Source organism: Balaenoptera borealis, assembly GCF_965194805.1.
Source record: "Balaenoptera borealis genome assembly, chromosome: 13".
Classification (NCBI taxonomy): domain Eukaryota; kingdom Metazoa; phylum Chordata; class Mammalia; order Artiodactyla; family Balaenopteridae; genus Balaenoptera; species Balaenoptera borealis.
Window position 1 is genome coordinate 95,785,792 of NC_138870.1, and position 20,311 is coordinate 95,806,102.

General features: G+C 57.3%; 1 protein-coding gene across 9 annotated transcripts in view; it reads left to right on the top strand.

The window, feature by feature from the left end:
* The window catches only part of TRIOBP (TRIO and F-actin binding protein), a 65,447-nt gene that overhangs the window by 41,705 nt on the left and 3,431 nt on the right, over positions 1–20,311 (top strand). For 5 of the 9 annotated variants that reach the window (XM_082352689.1, XM_082352690.1, XM_082352687.1 and 2 more), the window contains 10 exons: positions 5,352–5,408; positions 8,018–8,086; positions 8,209–8,298; positions 8,690–8,799; positions 10,270–10,795; positions 11,428–11,559; positions 16,754–16,901; positions 18,634–18,736; positions 19,303–19,462; positions 19,541–19,654. In XM_082352689.1, the coding sequence (XP_082208815.1) occupies positions 5,352–5,408; positions 8,018–8,086; positions 8,209–8,298; positions 8,690–8,799; positions 10,270–10,795; positions 11,428–11,559; positions 16,754–16,901; positions 18,634–18,736; positions 19,303–19,462; positions 19,541–19,654 (1,509 nt within the window). Of the gene's footprint in view, positions 1–28; positions 344–5,351; positions 5,409–8,017; positions 8,087–8,208; positions 8,299–8,689; positions 8,800–10,269; positions 10,796–11,427; positions 11,560–11,707; positions 12,878–16,753; positions 16,902–18,633; positions 18,737–19,302; positions 19,463–19,540; positions 19,655–20,311 lie in introns of those variants that run through there. The other 4 variants (XM_082352694.1, XM_082352695.1, XM_082352692.1 and 1 more) reach the window with 4 other exon arrangements.

Consider the following 20,311-nt stretch of genomic DNA (forward strand, 5'->3'; position numbering starts at 1 on the left):
GCTCACCCGTCCCATTGCGGCAGCCCCCGCCCCCGGGCCCCTCCCGCGCTCCTATTGGCCCACCCGCGGCCCCCGCCACTGTTTGTCCCGGCTTCCCCGCCGCCCATTGGCCCGCCCGGGTCCTCCCAGGAAGTTTGAAAAAAAAAAAAAAAAAAGTTTTATGGGCGGATGGAAGGGGCCGGGGCAGCGCCGGGGAAGGGAAGGGCCGGACGAGCGGCGGCGGGTGGCCGAGAGGGGCGGCGGCGGCGGCGGCGGCGGGATTCCCGCGCCGCTGAGCCCGGCCCGAGAGCCCTTTCCACCTTCCTGCCTCCTGCTCTCGCCGCCCCGGGGTGCCGCCATGACGGTGAGTGCCTCCCCGGGGGGCAGCCCCTCTGCGCCCCAGGTCCGGATGAGAGCAACGGCCAGAGCCGAGCCGCTCCCCTCCTGGACAGCCCCCTCCTCACTTCTCGGAGGCCAGAGGAGGTCTCGGCCGGAAGACAGGGCGACCCCGGCGGCACGGGTCGGCCGTCCTGCCTCACCTTCCCCCGGCCTCCGCCTCACCTTTCCGGGCCAGAAGCCCGGGCAACCCCCGAGAAGATGGGAACTCTCGGTCCCAGGCACCACCCCCTCGCTTTTGCGGGACCAATCACGGACAGATTCCGGGTGGCCTTTTGCCTTCTCCCTACCAGCTACCCCCCTTAGTGTGAAAACCTGATCTGATTCCCCTAAGCTGCCAGATCCGTAGGGTCTCTCAGGGTTCTGGGCCACGGGAGGAGCGGAGGTGGGCCTGGCCTGGATCTGGGTTTCGCCGGGGCCTGGAGAGAGGCGCTCCCTGGTTCGGATGGGTCGCGCTGATGTGGGCCTGGGAAGGCTGTACGCCTGTGTGGGCGCTGGCCGGAGGTTGGGTGGGTGAGAAGGGGCCGCCTCGTCCCATCCTGACCAGAGCCCATCCTGGGACTTCTGAAGCAGCAGGATACCATGTTCTCCCGGGCTTGCCACTTCCCAGTGGTCCTGGGACCTTGGGTGGGGCAGGCCCGCTATTGGGGGTGGGGAACACGATGGCAGGGATTTGTCTTTCTCTTGGGGATGAGCCCTACCCAAACTCTCTCAATACATGTGCCTTATTTATCATATTGCACCTCATAGCTGAGTTCACCATTACTCCCATTTTACAGTCGGATAAACTGAGGCTTGGGGAGGGGCGTTGGTGAGTTGCCAGAGGTTACCCTGAGTGTAAGGGAAGGAGTAGCCCTTTTCCACGTCACTCTGGCCCCTTGACTGTGATGTTCTGGAAGAGAGGGGCAGGACTGCTTTTGGCTTCTGGCAAGTGCCTTAGGGAGGCTCTGACAGCCTGATGAGAAGGGTGGGGAGAGTTGAGCAGGGTGGTGTATGCAGGGGCCCTGCCCCTGTGAGTGTGATGACCTGCTCACTGCCTGGACTTCCTCAGGCTCTGCACATCCTGCCACCTCTCTGCTGGCCCTTCCTGTTGTCAGCAGCCTCCCCTTCCCTGTCAGGGAGGAGTAGAGAGGGATGTGGGGGGAGGAGCTGAGTCAGCGTCTTGGCGGCCCCCCCCCCCCCACCACCGGCAGGCTAGTGGGGGTGGTTTCATTGTTGACTGGGTGCCTGCCAGGCCCTGAACTGGGTGCTTTCACATTACCACACTGGAACCCTGAAGGTTGATGGTAACTCCCCATCTAACAGATGAGGACACTGAGGTGTAGAGAGGTGAAGTTACAGGCCCCAGGTGACACAGCTGGGCCCTGGCCAAGCCAGAATTTGTAACCAGGTCTGTCCCAGTCTTCTCTCAGGATGAGATAAGAAATGTACACAGTTGCCTTTCCTGGGGAAGCACACACTGAACAGGGGTAAGGCTGCTAGAAGCAGCATGTGGAGGAAGACAGCACATCCCTGCTGATGGGAGGGGGCTTCCCAAGGGAGATGTCCTCCTGGGACTGTAGGACTTTGTCAGGTGGAGGTGGACTGGGGGAGGAGGGACAGTGTGAACAAAGGCTGGTGGCCATATTTGGGGAATTAAATGGTGAAAACATAGAAAAGGGACTTGGGAAGGAGGGCCTCAAAGGCCAGGAGGAGCAGCTTGGGCTTTGGTCGGGGCGCTGGGGAGCCATGAAAGGTTTTGGAGCGGAGGGGAGGCTCACAATCACCTTTGACAGTGTTTACCGGATTCATCCTGGCCGCTTTCAGACCTGAGCCTGCTCCAGGCCGGTGTCCTTCCTGTTTCTTCTTCATACCCTTTTCCTCTCTCCTGGCCGCATCTCCCCGACCTCAGGAATCTGAACGAGCAAGTGGCAAAGGTGCTGTGACTGGGTAAATGCTTAGAGGCTTCAGGAAGCCAGGCCTGGAGTCAGGATCTGCTCCACCTCCTTTTGCGTTAGCCGGGTGCAGCCTTGCCCCTGGAGCTTCATTCCCCAGCTGCTAGCTGGCATCAAATTATATACCTGTTCGCTTGTTTATTGTCTGTTTCTGTCCTGAGTTTTCTCCAGGGCAGGGGCCACATCTCTTGTTCACAGCTGATTTCCTGGCGTAGAACAGGGGCCTGGTTCCAAAAGAAAAAAAAAAAAGAAAGAGAGAGAGAGAAAAAAAAAAAGAAAGAAGAAGAAAGAAAGAAATTTTTACGAATGTTCCCTGAGTCCTCGGGTCTTGGGGCATGAACAGTACATGTCCCTGACTGAGTTGCTTCTAGTCTAGCCTGTGAGGGATAAGTAAATGGCTTCAAGACAATCACAGATGCAACAGAGGCCGTGGGAGGTCGTCTGGTGTGGTGTGTGGTGTGTACTGGGAAAGGGACCTCTGGCGTGGCAATTAAGCCGGGTCTTAAGGCATGAGAAGGGGTTTGCCTGGTCGAAGGAGGAGGAGGAGGAGGCCTGGTATTTCAAGCAGAGGACACAGGCATGTGTGGAGGGCCCTACTAGTCCTGATGTGTTGGGCATCAGAGAGGATGTGTGATGACATAAACATGGGGCCCCCTAAGCAGTGGAGAGTCCAGGTTGAAGCTTTTGTGCCATTCTAAGGCAGCTGGACCTTGTTCTGAAGCCGTCTGGAGCCATCCCTGGAGGTTTTAAGCGGCTTGTGACATTCGGCCTTTTGGATCGGGTCCCCTGCCAGAGTGTCCTTACAGGAGGCTGTGTCGATGGTCCAGGCCAGCGGGAGGCAGTGCTGACCTGTGGCCAAAGGAAGGAGGGCCCACTGTGAGGACCTGTCAGTGCTCCGGAAAGGAAAAAGGAGAAAGGGAGCTTCCTGCAGGAGGAGGAATGGTGTCTGGGCCTGAGGAGCCACGCGTGAAGGTGCAGGGGAGGAGATTTATGTTATCAGACCTTTTGACCCCTGGGCGGGGGGGTTCCAAGGTAACTTCAGGACCTCTCCTGCCAGCAGGTTTAAAAACTCCTCTCCCCAAGGTCACCGCACCATCTCGTGCTTGATGTGGCACGTGTGCAGCATGTGTGTGGTGTGTGTGTACTGGCGTCTCCATGTGTGGCCCATTCAGTTCTCTCACGGAACTGGGGGGAGGGCAGGGCCCTGCTATCATTAGGCACATCAGGCAGCCGGGCTCAGGGAGGGGATGTGACTTAGGAAGGTCACCGTGACCCCACTTCCCAGGCAGCCCTCAGGGTCCCAGCCTGTCATTCCTGCCCTTCCTCAGCCTCTGGAAGCCCACCGCTGATCTCCCAGCCCTGGCTCAGCTCAGTCCGATTGGCTGGGTTATCTGCTTGTCCTTTCCGGGGGCTCTCTTCGGGTCAGCACAGTGATGCCAGCTCCGTGGTCCATCCCAGAAAGCCTGGCTTCTCATTCTCAGCGCCAGGAGGTGGAAGTGCGGACTGCCCCAGAAGCACAGGAATTTAGATCAGGGAGGTAGAGGAGGGAGGATATTTATTCAGCACGTTTCCCCTGGGGCCACAGCATGCCAGGCCCTGGGGCCACGGGGGGTCTCCATCTGCATGTGGACCCAGGTGACTTGGTGGCCCTGAGCGTGGCTACCGGTCTTCAGTCTTAGCTTGGAACCACCCTGAGCAGCTTCCGGCCCACGTGGGGAACAGGGCGGGGAAGGAGAGAGAGCAGACAGGGCATACGCAGCCTGGCGTTTCCCAGGTCTGGGCAGAGCCTGTGTTCCTTCCCTCGGACAGGTCTCCGGGCAGGGGCTGCGATGCAGGAGTTGGGCTGCCGGCCGGCCGAGATCCAGGGGCCCTGGTCCCAAGGCCATGGCTGGAGACGGCTCAAGATGTCCAGGCCGCTGGCCCAAGCCCCTGTCAGGTCTCTTGCTCCACCTGAGGAAGAGGAGAGTGGGGCTCCCTGACAGGAAGGCGGGTCAGGGGAGGTGGCCAGGTCAGGTGGCTCCAGTTTCCAGGTTTCCAGCCGCCACTGCCATCGCCGCCCACCCCACTGAGCCATGCCACCCGCTCCCTCCACTGCAACCGGACACCTTGGCCTGGTGAGGCTGTGATGCAGGTGCTGATAGGTGGGCTCAGAGCCATGGCAACAGGTGGCCGCCTCCTCCCTGCCGGCCAGCCTGGCCCGCCAGTGGGCACGAGCTGAACCTCTGCAGGAGGACCGGGACGTAGACGAGAGAGTGGTCTCCCCAGCAGGCAGGGAGGGTCTGTGGATAGGCCTGGCCAGAGAAAATGCCTGGATGGGCAGTTTCGTCATCTAGGGTTAGGTGGGGGGACCTAGTTCACAGGCCCCCGTGGAACATGCTACAGCTGGGAGCCCCCAGACCCCGGGGCCGTGCCCCCCTGAGCAGCACCCGGCAGGTAGGGCTTGCTGGGACTGAGGTGCCATCTGCCCGGCCCTTCCAGAGATCTAGGGGGGGACCAGGAGGTCTCTGACCTCATCCTGGGCCTGGCTCCATCTTTCAGGCTCTCCAGGAGATGAGGGAAAGGCAGGGCTGGTTGGACCATGGGAGGGTTAGTGGGTTGGGAATGGGTAGGAGCATTAAGGCATTGTCCTGCTGGGCCACTTGGGCCTCATCAGCGAGAAGAACTGGACGGTTCGCTCAGCCCTGCTGATCTGGCCTGTCCTCTGAGCTCTCTAAGGGTCCCTTTTTACAGTCAGAGATCTCCTGCCCCCTGTCCCACTCTCAGGTGAGGAAGCCGGCTGGTGGGAAGGGAGGTCAGAGGTCTGTGGTGGGTGGCCAGTCACCCAGCCCACCTCTCAGGGATTGCCGGATGTTCGGGAAAGGGACCAAGGCTGCCTCAGTGGTTGGGGAGCCTGCCTGGATTTAGGGGGCTACCTGGGCCCTCAGCCCTCCCTCCGGGCTTCCGAGGACCTCACTCGGGGGCAGGATGGGCAGCCCCCCTTCCTCCCCAGGCCCCTTTGGTTCTTGCTGGGCCTGACTCATCTGCCCCCTCCTCTCCCCATAGCCCGATCTGCTCAACTTCAAGAAGGGATGGATGTCAATCTTGGATGAGCCTGGAGAGGTAGGAGGGCTGAGGCGCGGGTGGGGTGGGGGGTGGGAGGTGGGGTTGCTGCAGGGCCCAGGTGGCTGAGCTGCTTCCCTGGCCTGTCGGGCTTTCTAGAGACCCTGGCTTCTGGGTGGAGACGGTACAGGGTGGGGGCCGGAGTGGGAGCCCTGAGGGTAGGATGTTTCTTGTCCTGTTGGAAAGAAGACCTTGGGCTGTGGGGTAGGAGGGCAGAGGCTGCTAGTCATCTCAGCCTCTTGGAGCAGTCTGCAGTCTGTAAAGGTCACCAGGGATGGTGGCCTCCTGGTGCTTCACGTCCTGCACCCCGTCCTCTCCTCTCACCAAGAGCCCCTCAGCCCTCCCACCTCTTGACGACCCTGGCTGGGTATCCAAGGGTCTGGGATGAAAGGGTTCACAGAGATCATCCAGCCTGAGACACGTACAGATTCCCAAAGACTCAGCTTTACAGCAGCTCCCCCCAACCCTGGGGGTGGGGCTCAGACCACATTTCTTGAAGTCTCACCAACCTGGGGCCCCATCGGGTGAGTCACAGCTTCCTCTGGCCTCGGTGACCTCATCTGTGAAATGGACATACTGGATAATGATAGTTCTTTCCAGGGTGGATAACGGAGTCACAGAGGTTAAGCATGTAAAGGGTCCCACACAACCCCCAGTGCCTGCTTGGGCCTCAGCGAATAACCCTTCCCTTTCTCTAACGTGTGCATCTTTACAACCAGAAGAGACAGTAGCCTTTCACCAACTCTACCCTTCTGGCTGCCAAGCTGAAGCTGGAGCTGGCCTCCTGCCCACCCAGCCTGGGAAGGGACATCTCCCCGCCCAGGTCCTGCATGCGCCCGTGGCTTGGGTCTGTGTGCAGCCCGCACGCCGGGGAGGGCACGGAGCCAGAGGGAATCTCATTGTGTTTCCTACCCACATGCTTTATTCCCTCCAACCTACAGCCTTCATACCCGCTGCCTGCTTGCCAGTCCTCTGGTGGCTGGACTCCAGGCTCACACAAGGCTGGGCACCCTGCCAGTGACCCTTCCCGGCCTCCCCCACCCAGGGTCTCTGGAGGGCAGAGATTATGGGCTCCACCCAGAACTGGCCGTTACTCATTCTCTTTCACAGGGTTTTGGAATGTCCGAGCTGGAAGGGCCCTGGGAGTTCAGCCAGCCCAACCCCTCGGTGCACAGACAGGAGACAGGCCCACAAGGGCTTTAATCTCTTCCGGGCCTAGCAGCACCTTGGGCAAACCCTGGCCTAGAACTCGGGGCACCTGAGGCCCATCCAGCTGCCATCTCAGGCAGTCACAGACTAGGCCTGGAGGGGCCAAAGAGATCATTTGACACAGAACCCCTGCCCTACTTTACAGAGGGACAGTTGTCCTGAGCAGCAACTCGGGCCATTCAGAAGAGCAGGGTGGTTCTAAGGTCAGCCTCTTAGAACGATCCCCAGCAACCTAGTGCCTGACCCTATGCGAAGTGCCATGAGAGACGTTCCCGGGAGGGTTAGGAATTTCTAACTTCACTAGGAGGCTTAGGGTCTTATTAGCCCTACTTTATAAGTTAGAAAACTGAAGCTCAGAGAGATCGAGACACTTGACTAAAGACACACAGCTAGCAAGGCATACAATAGTTGTAACCTTGGTCTCTTGGATGCTAAAATCCTGTTTCTTAGGGGAGGCAGTGTGGAAAGAAGTAGAAAGTATCATCCTGGCACATCCTTGAAAACTTACTGTCTTCTTGAGGAAAGAAAACGAAGTACTTGAAGTAATAAACAAGGGCTTAGTGATGTGGGAGAGCACCAGGAGGACATGCACTGACCCTGGCAGTGGGTGGACCTCGACTGGCATTCCAGTGAATGGTCAGAAGCCCAGAGGTGGGCTGAGCTTGGCACTTTCATATCAGGCTGTTCTGATGCCCCCACCCCTCTCTTATGTGTCCTGCCAACCTAACCCTGGTTGGAGCAGAGAGAAGCCCACATCATAAATGTACAGATAATGTATTCACATAGCTGAACACGCATGTAACCAGCACCCAGATCAAGAAACAGAATACGACCAGCACTCAGATGCTTCTCCCTGGGCACCCTTCCAGTCCTGCTCTCTGGTAGACTTGTCTTTGACCACTGGGGTGATTGATCTGGGGTCAGTGTACGGAAAAAGGTTTTTGAAGTTCTGGCCTCCGACTTGCTAGGCAAATGACCTTACACAGGTCACATCCCCTTCCTGGATTGCACTGGGTGGGATTTGCATGTAGGAGCCTTGGTGATCTTGGTGGAAAGTTATCAGGAAGCCTGTGGAAGTGTCAACAAATCAGAGAAGGGCCCTGAGAAAGAAAAGAAGGGTGTGGTTACTGAGGAGAAGCTGACCCATTTCACAGATGCTGTCCCCGCAGAGAGGAAATGGGGGGGCTTACTTCAAGTGTGGATTTTGTGACTCTGCACTGTCCCCTGTCCCCTGCCCCCCACCCCTCAGCAGAGCAGATGAGGGTGCCAGGCCCCTGCTGCAAGCAGAATGGTTGACCTGGCAGCGCCCAGGGTGCCCGCGCAACGATACACACACACACACGCACGCTCTCACTCCACACCCCCGCATCCCCTCCCTCACCACCATCTCTCCTTCACAGTGGAAGAAGCACTGGTTTGTGCTGACCGATTCAAGCCTCAAGTACTACAGGGATTCCACTGCTGAGGAGGTGAGACGATGAGATGGGAGGGCTCCCTCCCCCATCAGGTGCCGGGGGACACCTGGAAGGGGCTTGGGGGTCCCAGTAGGGTCACTGGAGTCCAGGGACCATCGTGAGCCCTCCTGCTGCAGGCAGATGAGCTGGACGGTGAGATTGATCTGCGCTGCTGCACGGACGTCACCGAGTATGCGGTGCAGCGCAACTACGGCTTCCAGATCCACGTGAGCCTGCGGGCGGCTGGGGGGCGGCATGCCTGGAGGGCCCCCCAGAGGAGGTGCCGGGGTGGGGCGTGGCCCACCAGCCTGGCTCCTATCACTCATTTACCTGGAGATCCTGTCCTCAGAGCCAGTCAGAAGCCCTGCTGCCGGCGCTGAGCATTTCTGGGGCGATCCCGGATATCATTGGCAGGGCTGTTTGGATGTTGGAGAGATCTTGGCGCCGATGGGGCTCTCCTGAGGCTAGTGGAGGGGAGGTTTTGCATGCTCTGCTCGCCTCCAGGCTCAAGACCTTAGATACCCACCTGGGAGGGAAGGGCACCTCTTTGGAGTCCATAGTGGGGAGGGAGCAAGGGGGCTGGCCAGGTGGCAACCTACCTGTGGGGTGGACTTACAGACCAAAGATGCTGTCTATACCTTGTCGGCCATGACCTCGGGCATCCGGAGGAACTGGATCGAGGCTCTGAGGAAGACTGTGCGTCCAACCTCAGCCCCAGATGTCACCAAGTACGTGCCGGGCTGGACCAGGGCCTGGGGGAGGCACTTACCCCCGCATCCTGAGTGGGTTTCTGGCACTCACCTGAGGGCCCTGTGGCTCTACTTGCTGGGCCTCAGTTTCTCCACCAACAAAATAGGGAGAGGGAGAGGGGAGGGGGTATCCGTGGCACTCATCCAGAAATACCTTGAGGATTTGAGGTTTGCCTCTTGTCCCTCTCTATCTCCCCACATCCTGAAAAGGTGGGGAGAGGCCTTGGCTCTTTGGAGAAGATGCCAGTGAGTCACAGCCCCATGAGGTGGCTGATGGACTCTGTGCCGCAGGGGCTGTGTCTGAGCCTGTGTCAGGGAGAGGGGATGGCTACTTAGTCTGGGTGGGGAGCTCACTCCCTGTGGAGGTCACGGTGGGTAGAGGGGCAGGAGAACCGAGTGACCTGGTGGTAGAGCCCCACGCAGGATAAACCCCAGACGCCCGTAGGGGCTGGGACTCCGGCTGCTGGGCAGTAGGAACAGAAGCGTGGTATCGAGGGGTGCTGAGTGTGGGTCCACCTGCCTGGCCACACCCTGGCTGGTCAACCTTAGGCCAGTTGCTGTCTGGCCTGAGTTTCAGACTCCTCACCTGTCACACCGAGGTGTGTCATGCGAGGACGTGCATGGAGGCCCTTTGTAAACTCTCAGCTACTGTGCAGCTGGACTTTGATTTAGTATATAGGCTCCACTGCTACAACAAAGAAACCCCAAACACGGGTTTAAACAAGGGAGAGGTTTCTTTCTCGCTCCACAGCAGCCCACAGCCTTGCCTCTGCGCCAGAGCGCTGTTCGCATTCTCATGGGTCCCAGCCAGGAGCCAGGCCAGGGCACGCCTGGTCCTTCAAAAGGTGCCACCTCTCATATGCACTGGGCAGGGTGGAGTCACATGGCCACGTGTAGCTGCAAGGGATGCTTTAGTTTTTGGCCGCGTAACCACGTACCCAGTATCGCTATGGAAGAAGAAGGGAACTGCCGCAGTCATTACGGGTTTCCACAGTTTGTGCTCTGTGCCCCCACCCATAGGTCACCGTTCATCTCACCAGCAGTGACCCTGGGCATCTCCCCTATTCCACTGTGAGCCTCTTGAACCTAGGGCCTTGTCACACAGCACACCCTTAATACTAATGCTTCGATCACGTTCTCAAAGGGCTTCCTGGTCGCTTTGCACACATTTGCTCACCTAGTCCCTCCTGTGAGTGGCACTGTTGTCCCATATCACAGATGAGGCAACTGAGGCTCAGAGAGAGAGGCCAGGTACCCTGGACCCTCTGCCGGTAAATGGCAGAGCTGGGATGGTTCCCAGGGTCTGTTAATGATGAAGCTCTAGTTCTAAGCTGCTTCCTCCACTGGGGTCTGTCCCCCGGCCCCGGTGCACGGGTGGCACTGCAGAAGTGCTTATTTTGGGACCAAGAGGGCAAGGTCTCGCCTGATGTGGCTCTGCTTGGCCCCTAGGCTCTCAGACTGCAATAAGGAGAACACGCTGCACAGCTACGGCACCCCGAAGGGCTCCCTGAAGGCAGGGGAGCAGCGGGCAGGCTCGGAGGTCATCGGCCGGGGCGGCCCCCGGAAGGCAGACGGGCAGCGGCAGTCACTGGACTACGTGGAGCTCTCCCCGCTGACTCAGGGCTCCCCGCAGCGGGCCCGCACCCCGGCCCGCGCTCTCGACCGCCCGGCCAAGCAGGAGGAGCTGGAGCGGGACCTGGCCCAGCGTTCCGAGGAGCGACGCAAGTGGTTCCAGGCCACGGACAGCAGGGCCACGGAGACACCGGCCGGCGACGGTCCGCGCCGGGGCCTGGGCGCCCCCCTGACTGAGGACCAGCAGAGCCGGCTCAGTGAGGAAATCGAGAAGAAGTGGCAGGAGCTGGAGAAGTTGCCCCTGCGGGAGAACAAGCGGGTGCCTCTCACCGCCCTGCTCAACCAAAGCCGGGGGGAGCGCCGGGGGGCCCCAAGCGACAGCCACGAGGCACTGGAGAGGGAGGTAGGCGGCACGGCTGGCCTCTGGGAGCCTCCTCATCCTACCAACACCCTTCCTATCCCTGCAGTCACGCTATGGCATTCATCTTGCATACCTACAGTGATGGGGAGCTCACCCCTGAGCCACTGACCCCCCCAGATTCCTTATGAACTAGAATCTTCTTTCCTGGACCTTGGGGATTTTTTGTTTTTGTTTTTGTTTTCCCATCTGAGTTCTGTCCTCAGCAATCACAGAGAAGGGAAGAGGGAAGAGAAGGGAGAGACCATTTATTGAGTACCTTCTGCATCCCAAGCCTTGTGCTAGGCCTTCTTTACCTACATTGGCTCATGTAATCCTCACAGCAGTCTCATGGTCCCATAGGGTAGACCTCATCACTGTTTTACTGATGGGAAACTGAGGCTCCAAGGCATTTCTCCCCACCTGCATAACGTGGGGGTGACCGCGGTGTCCTGCTCCCAACCCTGTCGAGCCGTCTCTGGGCCAGCACTCTCCTGGGTTTCTGACCTGGCCATCCAGGAAACAGCTAGAATGTCCCCCTTGCCTGCATCTCCACACGAGGGCCACTTCCTCCCATCAGCTCCATCCCCACTTTCAGGCCCTCACTGACCTCGCCTTCCCGTTCCCCCCCCCCATAGGTCCAGTCCCTTCGTGCCCAGCTGGAGGCCTGGCGTCTCCAAGGGGAGGCTCGGCGTCTCCAAGGGGAGGCTCCTCAGGGTGCACCCAAGTCCCAGGAGGACGGCCACATCCCCCCAGGCTACATCTCACAGGTAAGGCCAAGGAGCTGTTGTGTCGGGGGTGGGGGCAGGTTTCTGGTTGCCACGTTGTGAGAAAACGGCTAATATTCTGGGAGCCCTTCCTGTGTACCGGAACCCATGTGAGGCATTTGACATTCATTATCTCATTTAATCTCCCCAGCGGGTGGACGTGAGCACTGTGCCCATTTTTACAGACAAGGCCACTGAGCTATGAGAGGTTATGTGACTTGCCTGAGGTCAACCTGCCTGCAGATGTCAGAGGTGGGATTTGAGCTCGGGTCAGGCTGACTGCAGAGCTTGTGTGTGAGCCCCCATGTGATCCTCTGTACTTAGACCCCTTCCCCTGCACGTCTGGGGCAGAGGGGGCCTGGTGGAGAGTGGGATCCCTAATGGGCAGGCCCCTGGAAGTCGCTCCCTAAACACAGGGAAATCCTGCCCATGCCTGCCAGGCCGAGGCCCTGCTCAAGGTGGTCTGCGGGACGTGGGCACCTCCAGTGGCCCTCGGGAGATGCACGGTCTGCCTAGGACAGCGGCTCTCAACCAAGGCTGATTTTGTTCCCTTGGGGACATTCGGCCGTGTCCGGAGACACTTTTGATTGTTATGCCTGGGACAACTAGCTCTCCAGAAAAAATACACGTGTGTGTACACACTGACACACTTGTATATGTTTATTGTAAATTTCACTGATATAAAGGATGTTTAGTGTGCAACTTACAAATAAAAAATATATAATGTTTTTTATTGTGAATTCCATATAGCAAATTGATTTTTCTCAGAATACTTTCATTGATTTTTCCGAATGCTCGTATCCACAGCTAGCCGAAAAAACGAGTGTCGTTCTAACACGAATGTTGTTTGGCCTTTTTTGTTTGTGTGAATGAGTAAGACAGAAAGACGTATGTCAAAACTTTACTTGGTCAATGTCAGGGCAACTTCTTTGCTGAATTAGAGGATAGCTTTCGGTTGAGACTATTTGAGAATATTCTTTTAAGAATATTTCTCAGGTTTTTGTTCTGTGTACAACGTGATGGTCATAGATAGGGCACGCCGCTTTGAAGTGTAATCTGTACTGTGAGCATTATTAGCTTTTTCTCATCTCTTGCTTAAATCTGGACAATCAACAAAACAATAAATCAAGCCCTGATTTGTAACGTTTACCAATTTCCATGGTGTAAATACTCCCGCTATGGCTGATGTCCCTGAACACAGAGTTGGGAAGCTATGTGCCCGCCGTCATACGACATTTCCACCCTACAGATACAGGAGATGTAAATAACCTCAAAGCATAGCTACTAATAAAATGCAGTGAAATAATTAGGAAATGATGAATTTTGAGTATCAGCTTTGTTTTTAATGTAACAATTAATTATAAGTTTATATAATTTCTAATAATGGCTATGCTAAATAACCGTGCCACCGAATTCCTAAAAATTTGACAATCGGCTGCCCCCAGCCAGCACGCCCTTGCCTGAAGCAAAAAAGAATGCTGGGATCCCAGGCTCTGAGTAGGGGGACCTTCTAGAAGTTCTGAGGGGGCGTGGGGCTCTCAGGAAGTCTTCCTGGAGCTGTGGGTGGGAGCGTGGGCTGCAGCAGGAGGTGGAGGGCCAGTGGGTGCCTATCGTGGAGACCCCCACTGCCAAGCTAAGGAGCTGGGATCGCATCCCACACATCTGAGGAGGTTTGGGGTCTGACAGTGACATCGGGAAGGTGGGGTTGGAGTGCAGGGGGCTTGGGAGGGGGTAGGGCCAGCGTCAGGAGCTAGGGCGATGCTGAAGGAGAGAGGGATGTAGGAGGGCATGTGGAGGGAGGTGAGCTTAAGGCTGGGCCACTGCCCCGAGGAAGGCAGAGGGGAGCGGCTGGGAGCTGGGGCCACCATGCAAGGCCAAGGGCCGTCTGGGGCTGAGTGGTTGATGGAACGTTCAGTTGAAGGGAGACCAGGGCCAAGGGGCGTTGGGGTGTGATGTAGAGGCCTAGCTTGGGGATCACCTGACATGGGGAAGGGGGAAAGGGAGGGCCCAGTGTTGTCAGGGCTCCCTTGAGGCCAGAGGAAGGTGGGGCATCTCTAGACAGGGTGAGGTCCAACACCACCACCACCTGAGGCATCTGGGGACCTCAGAGACCCCCACCCAGAGGGCTTCAGACTTTGCTCTGTGGAGGGTCCATTCTCCATTCTGGGTTGGTTCATTCACAGGCACCAGTACCAGAGCAGCTCCATCCTTGTCCATTTTACTATTAGAACCTGCATTAGATTCCCTTTGGAAGAAGGTTTCTGCCACTAAAATGAAGTTTGAAAAGCACTGCTCTGACTTCTCAGCTTACAGATGGGAAACTGAGGCCCAGAGAGGGGGCGAGACCTTCCAGCTGGCGGCAGACCTGTGTCTGCAGTCCAGGCTTCCTGGTCCCCAAGCGCCCACTGGGCACCCCAAGGCTGTCAGCATTTCGTCCTGCTAGGTTGGGATGGGCAGGAGGAGTGGGGGGTGAGAAGGGCATAATGGGGAAACAGCCCAAGACGGGGTGGGGGAGGGCGCCAGAGAAGAGGAGCTGAGCCATCTGTGTCCCCTCGGGTCCCTGAGGAGGCAGCTGGAGAGTCAGTGGACCCTGGAGAGGTGACAGCAGGGGAGGGATTCCCCAGCCTGGTATCAGGCCGAGTGGGCACCCCTCTTCTAGCTTGTGGGGCTTGCCACCACAGGACAGCAGCGGGGGGCCTGGCGCTTCACCCCGCGGGGCTTCAGTGCTTACTGCAGTGGGGGCCACGGGTACTTCTTTATCTACTTTGATCCATGTCAGAGGTGGCGGCCAACACGTTGGGCCCTCGGGAAGGCAGGTCAGAGGGAGCAGCACCTGGCCTTCTGGGAGCCCCTCCTCGTGGGCTAGTTCCCACCTCCTGACGTCAGCCTCCAGACGCCCTATTGGCTGCCGGGTCTGCCTGCCTGACCTGGCGCTTTAAGAACAGCAGTCCCATCTCCCATAGTGCTCCGGTCTCTACAGGTCGGCGATCTCTACAGATGGACGCTGGCTTACCTCAGGGACCCTCCTGAGTTGGTCTTACGGGGTCTGTTTTACAGATGAGGAGATTGAGGCTGAGAGGGGGAAAGGAGCTTGCTCAAGTTCACTCCATGGTACAGCCAGGACTAGGACCCAGTCTGTGGAACTCCAAAGCCATGTTCTGTCGCCCTTACTGGGGACACACACAGAGGACAGGCACAGAGGCTCAGTGGGACAGGTGTCCCTTGCCCACCACTCGGAACACCTGGACCCAGGGGGCCTGACCCTTGCCCTTCCCCCACACTGGCCCGTGCAGCCCCCAGATGTGGCTGCTGGCGAGGTGGGGGTCAGTCCCCACCGGCCGTGAGGTGCCCTGTGGCATGGGGGAGAATGCAGCCTCTTAACCGGCCCTCCGTGCCTCAGTTTCTTCCTTGGCTGTTCCCCTTCCCTTTTTAATGATCGTAAATATTTTTAAATTATATAATGAATTTGTTTACATTTTCAAAAATAATTCAAACAAATCAAAAGGTTAGAAACAAACACGTGAACTCTCCTTCCCATGCCTGCTCCCAACCCCAGGGAGCCTTGGTTACCATTTGAGCACATCTATAGAGTTTCCTGTTGCAGCCGTAACAAATTATCACTAACATAAGTAACACAAATTTATCATCTCACAGTTTTGTAAGGTGGAAGTCTAACACGGGTCTCGCCGGGCTAAAATCCAGGCATCCACAGGATCGCGTTCCCTTCCATAGGCTCTGGGGAGGCTCCGTTTCCTCACCTTTTCCAGCGTCTGGCAGCCGCCTGCATTCCTTGGCCCGTGGCCCCTTCCTTCACCTTCAGAACCTGCGAAGGAGAGTCAAGTCCTTCTCACTTCCCACTGAGCTCCTTCCGTAGTCCCTTCTGCCTCTCCCTCTGCTCCCCTGCCTCCTCTTCCACATCCAAGAACCCTGTGATTACTTTGGGCCCAGAAGATAATCTAAAATAATCTCCCTATTTTCAGGTCAGCTGATTAGCAGCCTCTATTCCCCTTGGCCACGTAAGGTAACGTATTCGCAGGTTCCGGGAGTAGGACATAGACATCTTTGGGGCACCATTACTTTTCACAGTATCCGTCCATACCTTTCTCTGTGTTTTTATGTACACGTACTCAGACCTACAGCTCTAAGTGTCTTGTGTCCGTGACTGGGGTCCCACCATGTGTATTGTCAGAAACCAGCTTTCATCACCTAATTTTTGGGACACCTTTCTACAGCAGTCCATGTGGGCCGCTCTGTCTTTTAACAGTTGCCTGGGTCCTCTGTAATGCTCAATCCCATAATTTATTTAAGGGCTTCCCTGTTAGGTATTTAGATTATTTCCAGTTTTCATCTGTTACCAACCTTGCCGCAGGGAATACCCTTGTCCAAGAGTCTTTGTACACGTATGACTTTCTGTGGGGTCATTCCTAGGAGTGGACCTGCTAGGTTAAGGGGTCGTTAAAATTTGATGGTGCCACCAAACTGCCCTCCACGCACACGGTCGCGGCTGACTCTCCCAGCAGTGGGTATTATCAATCATTTAAAAACTTGCCAGTCTTGTCTACACAGCCCCATGCTGTGGTAAGCCATTAATTTCAGCTGACTTACTCAGCACCTGCCACAAGTCAGGCCGTGGCCCAGACCCCGGGGACTCTGAGCTGGATCAAATCTTCCTTCTTTTGGGGGAATTTATGATCGGGCAGAAGCAGAGCCTTTGGAGGCAGGGGAGAGGCTGCCCAGAGTCAGAGCTAGGAGGATCTTTAAGCTGGTCTAATGGCCAAGTGAATTACCCAGGAAGAGAAAGTTGTAAAAGAACGTTCCAAGCAGTGCGAATATGAGCTAAATCTCAGAGGTGTGAACATGCCATGAACTGGTTTTTTGTTTGTTTTTTATAACTATGGGGCTTCTTGGTGGGGAGAGGGCCAAGGATGAGACCACCAGGGTCAGAAACTGGAGCAGGGACTTGGCTCTGCGGGATGGGGAGGCTCAGAAGGGTTCGAAGCAGGAGAATGACAGGGTGAGGTTTGTGGATGGCGGGGAGCAGGGGCAGATAAAGGCTGATGATGCCAGGGTCTTGGGGGAGGTGGTGAAGCCTGGACCAGGGCAGGCCTGCCCCTGAGGCTTCTTGTCACAGGCTGGGAAAGGGCCACCATCCAGGCAGTGGGGGCAGCCCCGTGACCGCCTGGCCTCCCACCCGCAGGAGGCGTGCGAGCGCAGCCTGGCGGAGATGGAGTCTTCGCACCAGCAGGTGATGGAGGAGCTGCAGCGGCACCACGAGCGGGAGCTGCAGCGGCTGCAGCAGGAGAAGGAGTGGCTCCTGGCCGAGGAGACAGCGGCCACAGCCTCAGGTGAGGTCCCCGGGCAGGAGCGGCACGGTGGGGCCCGGCCCCTGAGCCTCCAAGCAGAGGCTCCTCCTGACTGGATTCGGGAGGCCTGTAAATAAGAGGTGAGGGCCTGGGTGCCAAACTTGGGGTGAGGGGTCAGGAGCTCCTAGATCTGGCCTCTAACCCTGCTTGCAAAGAGGAAACCGAGGCAATAAAAGACCCCAACTCACAGACCGTGGGTTGTGACTCCTCTCCCTCAGGGGCCTGCGGCCACTGGGAAGCCCCCCTCAAGCCACACACATGCCCTGAGCTCCAACTCCACGCCCAGGCCCGTGCCGTGTGCTGGGGAGAGACCGCTCAGCCACAGACGCTGCTCTCATAGGAGTGCCGTCTCACTGGGCATGTGGGCCGGACCCTGGGGAGAGCAGGGAAAGGTGTGAGCATTTACCAAGCCCGTTACCCACGTGAGCAACCTTAGTCCTTGCAGTGCCCGAGGGAGTGAACCCATTTCACAGATGAGGTAACTGGGGCTCAGAGAAGTTAGCGACTTGTCCCAGATGGCATAGCTTGGAGGTGGCGGAAGCTGACGTGGGAGCTCAGAGCACTCTGACTGCAAAGCCGTTCCCTGAACCCTTCCCTCTGCTCTCCCAAGTCAGAAACAGGAATGCCCAAGATGCTGGCCAACTCTCCCCCTCTGTGCTCTGCACACCTGCTGTGTGTGCCTGCCATCCTAGACACTTTCATAGGGTTTGCAGAATAATGGAAATGATGAAAGAGGCCACATGATCTGGAACTTAACCACCTGCCAGTGCTTCAAGCACTCAAGCCCAGGGCCCCTCGTCCCAAACCCTGGGGTCAGTGCGTTTTGCATTTTAGAAAGATAACCTGGTATGTATATTAAATATCCTCTCTCAGCAGGGTCTGGGCTTCACCCCCTGAAATCTAGCACTAAGGTTTTGGCAAATTTTGGAAATTTCTCCAAGTCACACTTAAGTGGGATAATCATGACCACAAATAGCCTTGTGTCCGTTCAGGTTGGGGATTGCCACCAAAAGAGTCATAAAACACTTTCAGTGTTCAGAGCTTTTGGATTTTGGAATTATGGATAAGACTATGAATAAGGGCTTGTTTAATCTTCACAACAACCCTGTGTGAGTGTGGAAAGAGACTCAGTCCTTGGGGGCTCACAGCCTGAAAATAAACCAGTGGGGGCCAGTGTCTGAGTACTGACTCTGTGGCCATGCATTGTTCTGAATGCTCTACACCTGTCTCCCAACAACCCACGAGAGAAGGTGCTGTTGTCATCCCTGTTTTCCAGATAAGGAATCCAAGGCACAGAGAGGTTAAGTCCCCTGCACAAAGTCACACAGATTTGTACCGACTGCAGAGCCTGCGTTCTTGACCACTAGGCTGGGCCAGGCAGGTGGACCTTGTTAAAGAACCTTCCAGGCTCTGCAGGGAGGACTATGTGGGGTCTTACCAAGAAATCACTAACAACAAGAGGTACCAGTGGTCAGACATTGAGGTGTCTCCCCAGCAGGGTCCAGCAGACAGGCACTGTCATCCTCCCTTGATAGACAGGCTCAGAGAGGTTGAGCAGCTTACCCAAAGCCACTCAGTCCATGACACAGCCCGGCCCAGTGCTCTTTGCATACCACTCTCTGCTCCTGTCTCCATATGGAGTCCCAGAGGAAGTGGAGCTTGTTGCTGCTGACCCCTCCCCAATCTCCCTTCCACCTCTCTGCCCTGCTTCCAGCCATCGAAGCCATGAAAAAGGCCTACCAGGAGGAGCTGAGCCGGGAACTGAGCAAGACACAGAGTCTCCCGCAGGGCCCGGATGGCATCCAGAAACAGCACCAGTAAGATGGCAATTGGGCCCTGTGGTCTGGGGACAGGGGCTCCCTCTGAGCCAGGGGCCCAGCTGTCCACCCTGCTGATTGTGAGTGGGGGACCTGTGCTAAGACCCCTGGCGGAGGGCATGTCAGTTTGCCCCCAGCTGAGACGCCTGCTCCGGTCACATGGCACCGGGAACAGAAGCAGCGGGACCTCAGCCAGACCCCCACGCCAGTGCACACGGCAGTTCTCAGGCCCCTTCTGGTCTAGCCAGTCTCAGCCTCCACCCTTCTCTTCCCCTCTTTAGTGTCTCCTAGAGCTGGGCTACAGTATCAGCCAGTAGGTGCCCCTCTGCCGCAGAATGTTGGGGCTATGGAGGCTTTAGAGATGGGCTTCTCCAACCCATCCCCTCATAGAGGAGGCGCCTGCAGCCCAGAGAGGCTGTCACCAGTTCACAGCCCCACAGCTGGCTGAAGGCAAAACTAGGGCGGGAACCAGGAGCCCTAAGCTGCTTTGAGTCTATGTGACCTAACCCAGCTTGGCAGAGGGCGAGAGAGCCCGGGCCATCCTTCCCCTCCTCTGCCCTGGGCAGGTCAGATGTGGAGGCGCTGAAGCGGGAGCTGCAGGTGCTGTCAGAGCAGTACTCGCAGAAGTGCCTGGAGATTGGGGCCCTGACGCGGCAGGCGGAGGAGCGTGAGCACACGCTGCGGCGCTGCCAGCAGGAGGGCCAGGAGCTGCTGCGCCACAACCAGGTGGGCCTGGCCCCGCTGGGGTGGGGGTGGGGCGTGGGCATCCCGGGGCCCCTGCACTGACCATCCCACCCCTCCCAGGAGCTGCACACCCGCCTGTCCGAGGAGATTGACCGGCTGCGCAGCTTCATCGCCTCACAGGGCACCGGCAATGGCTGCGGGCGCAGCAGTGAGCGGAGCTCCTGTGAGCTGGAGGTGCGTCCACCCCTTGTGCCAGGCCGCCCAGCTGGTTCTTGGGGCCTGGGTGTGGGGAGTGTATCCAGACAGGCTGGCTCTGCCCTGTAGCCGGGAGAGGACGGGGCAGCTAGGAAGGATGCCTGCTGTGCACCCAGCACTACTGGGCTGACTGGGTGAAAGCCCTCCCATGGTGGGTCCTGCCACCCACCTGCTGTGTGACCATGGCAAGTCACCTCACCTTTCTGAGCCCCAGTGGCTCATCTATAAAATGGAGCTAGCACCTCCCTTACTGGGAGAAGCCGGAGTAAAAAATGTGTATGTGATCCCAGGGCCACCCTAGCCTTTTGTTGTATTTAACAAAAATTTATATACAGCTTTACTCTGTGGCTGGCACTTCTGTAAGCCCTTATATCTGCTAATTCATTGAGGCTTCCTAACAGTCCTATGAGAAAGATGCCATTACTGTTCCCATTTTATAGGTGAGGAAACTGAGACACAGGGAGGTCAAGTATCTTGCCCAAGGCCACATGGCTAGTCAGTATGGGAGCTGGGATTTGAACCAGGCAACCTGCCTCCAGAGTCAAAGCTTTTAAGCCTTCTTTGTCCTGGCTGAACCTGTCTCCTCCTTGGTCAGGTCAGGGTAGCAGTACCTGCTCATCAGGGTTTGAGGAGAGG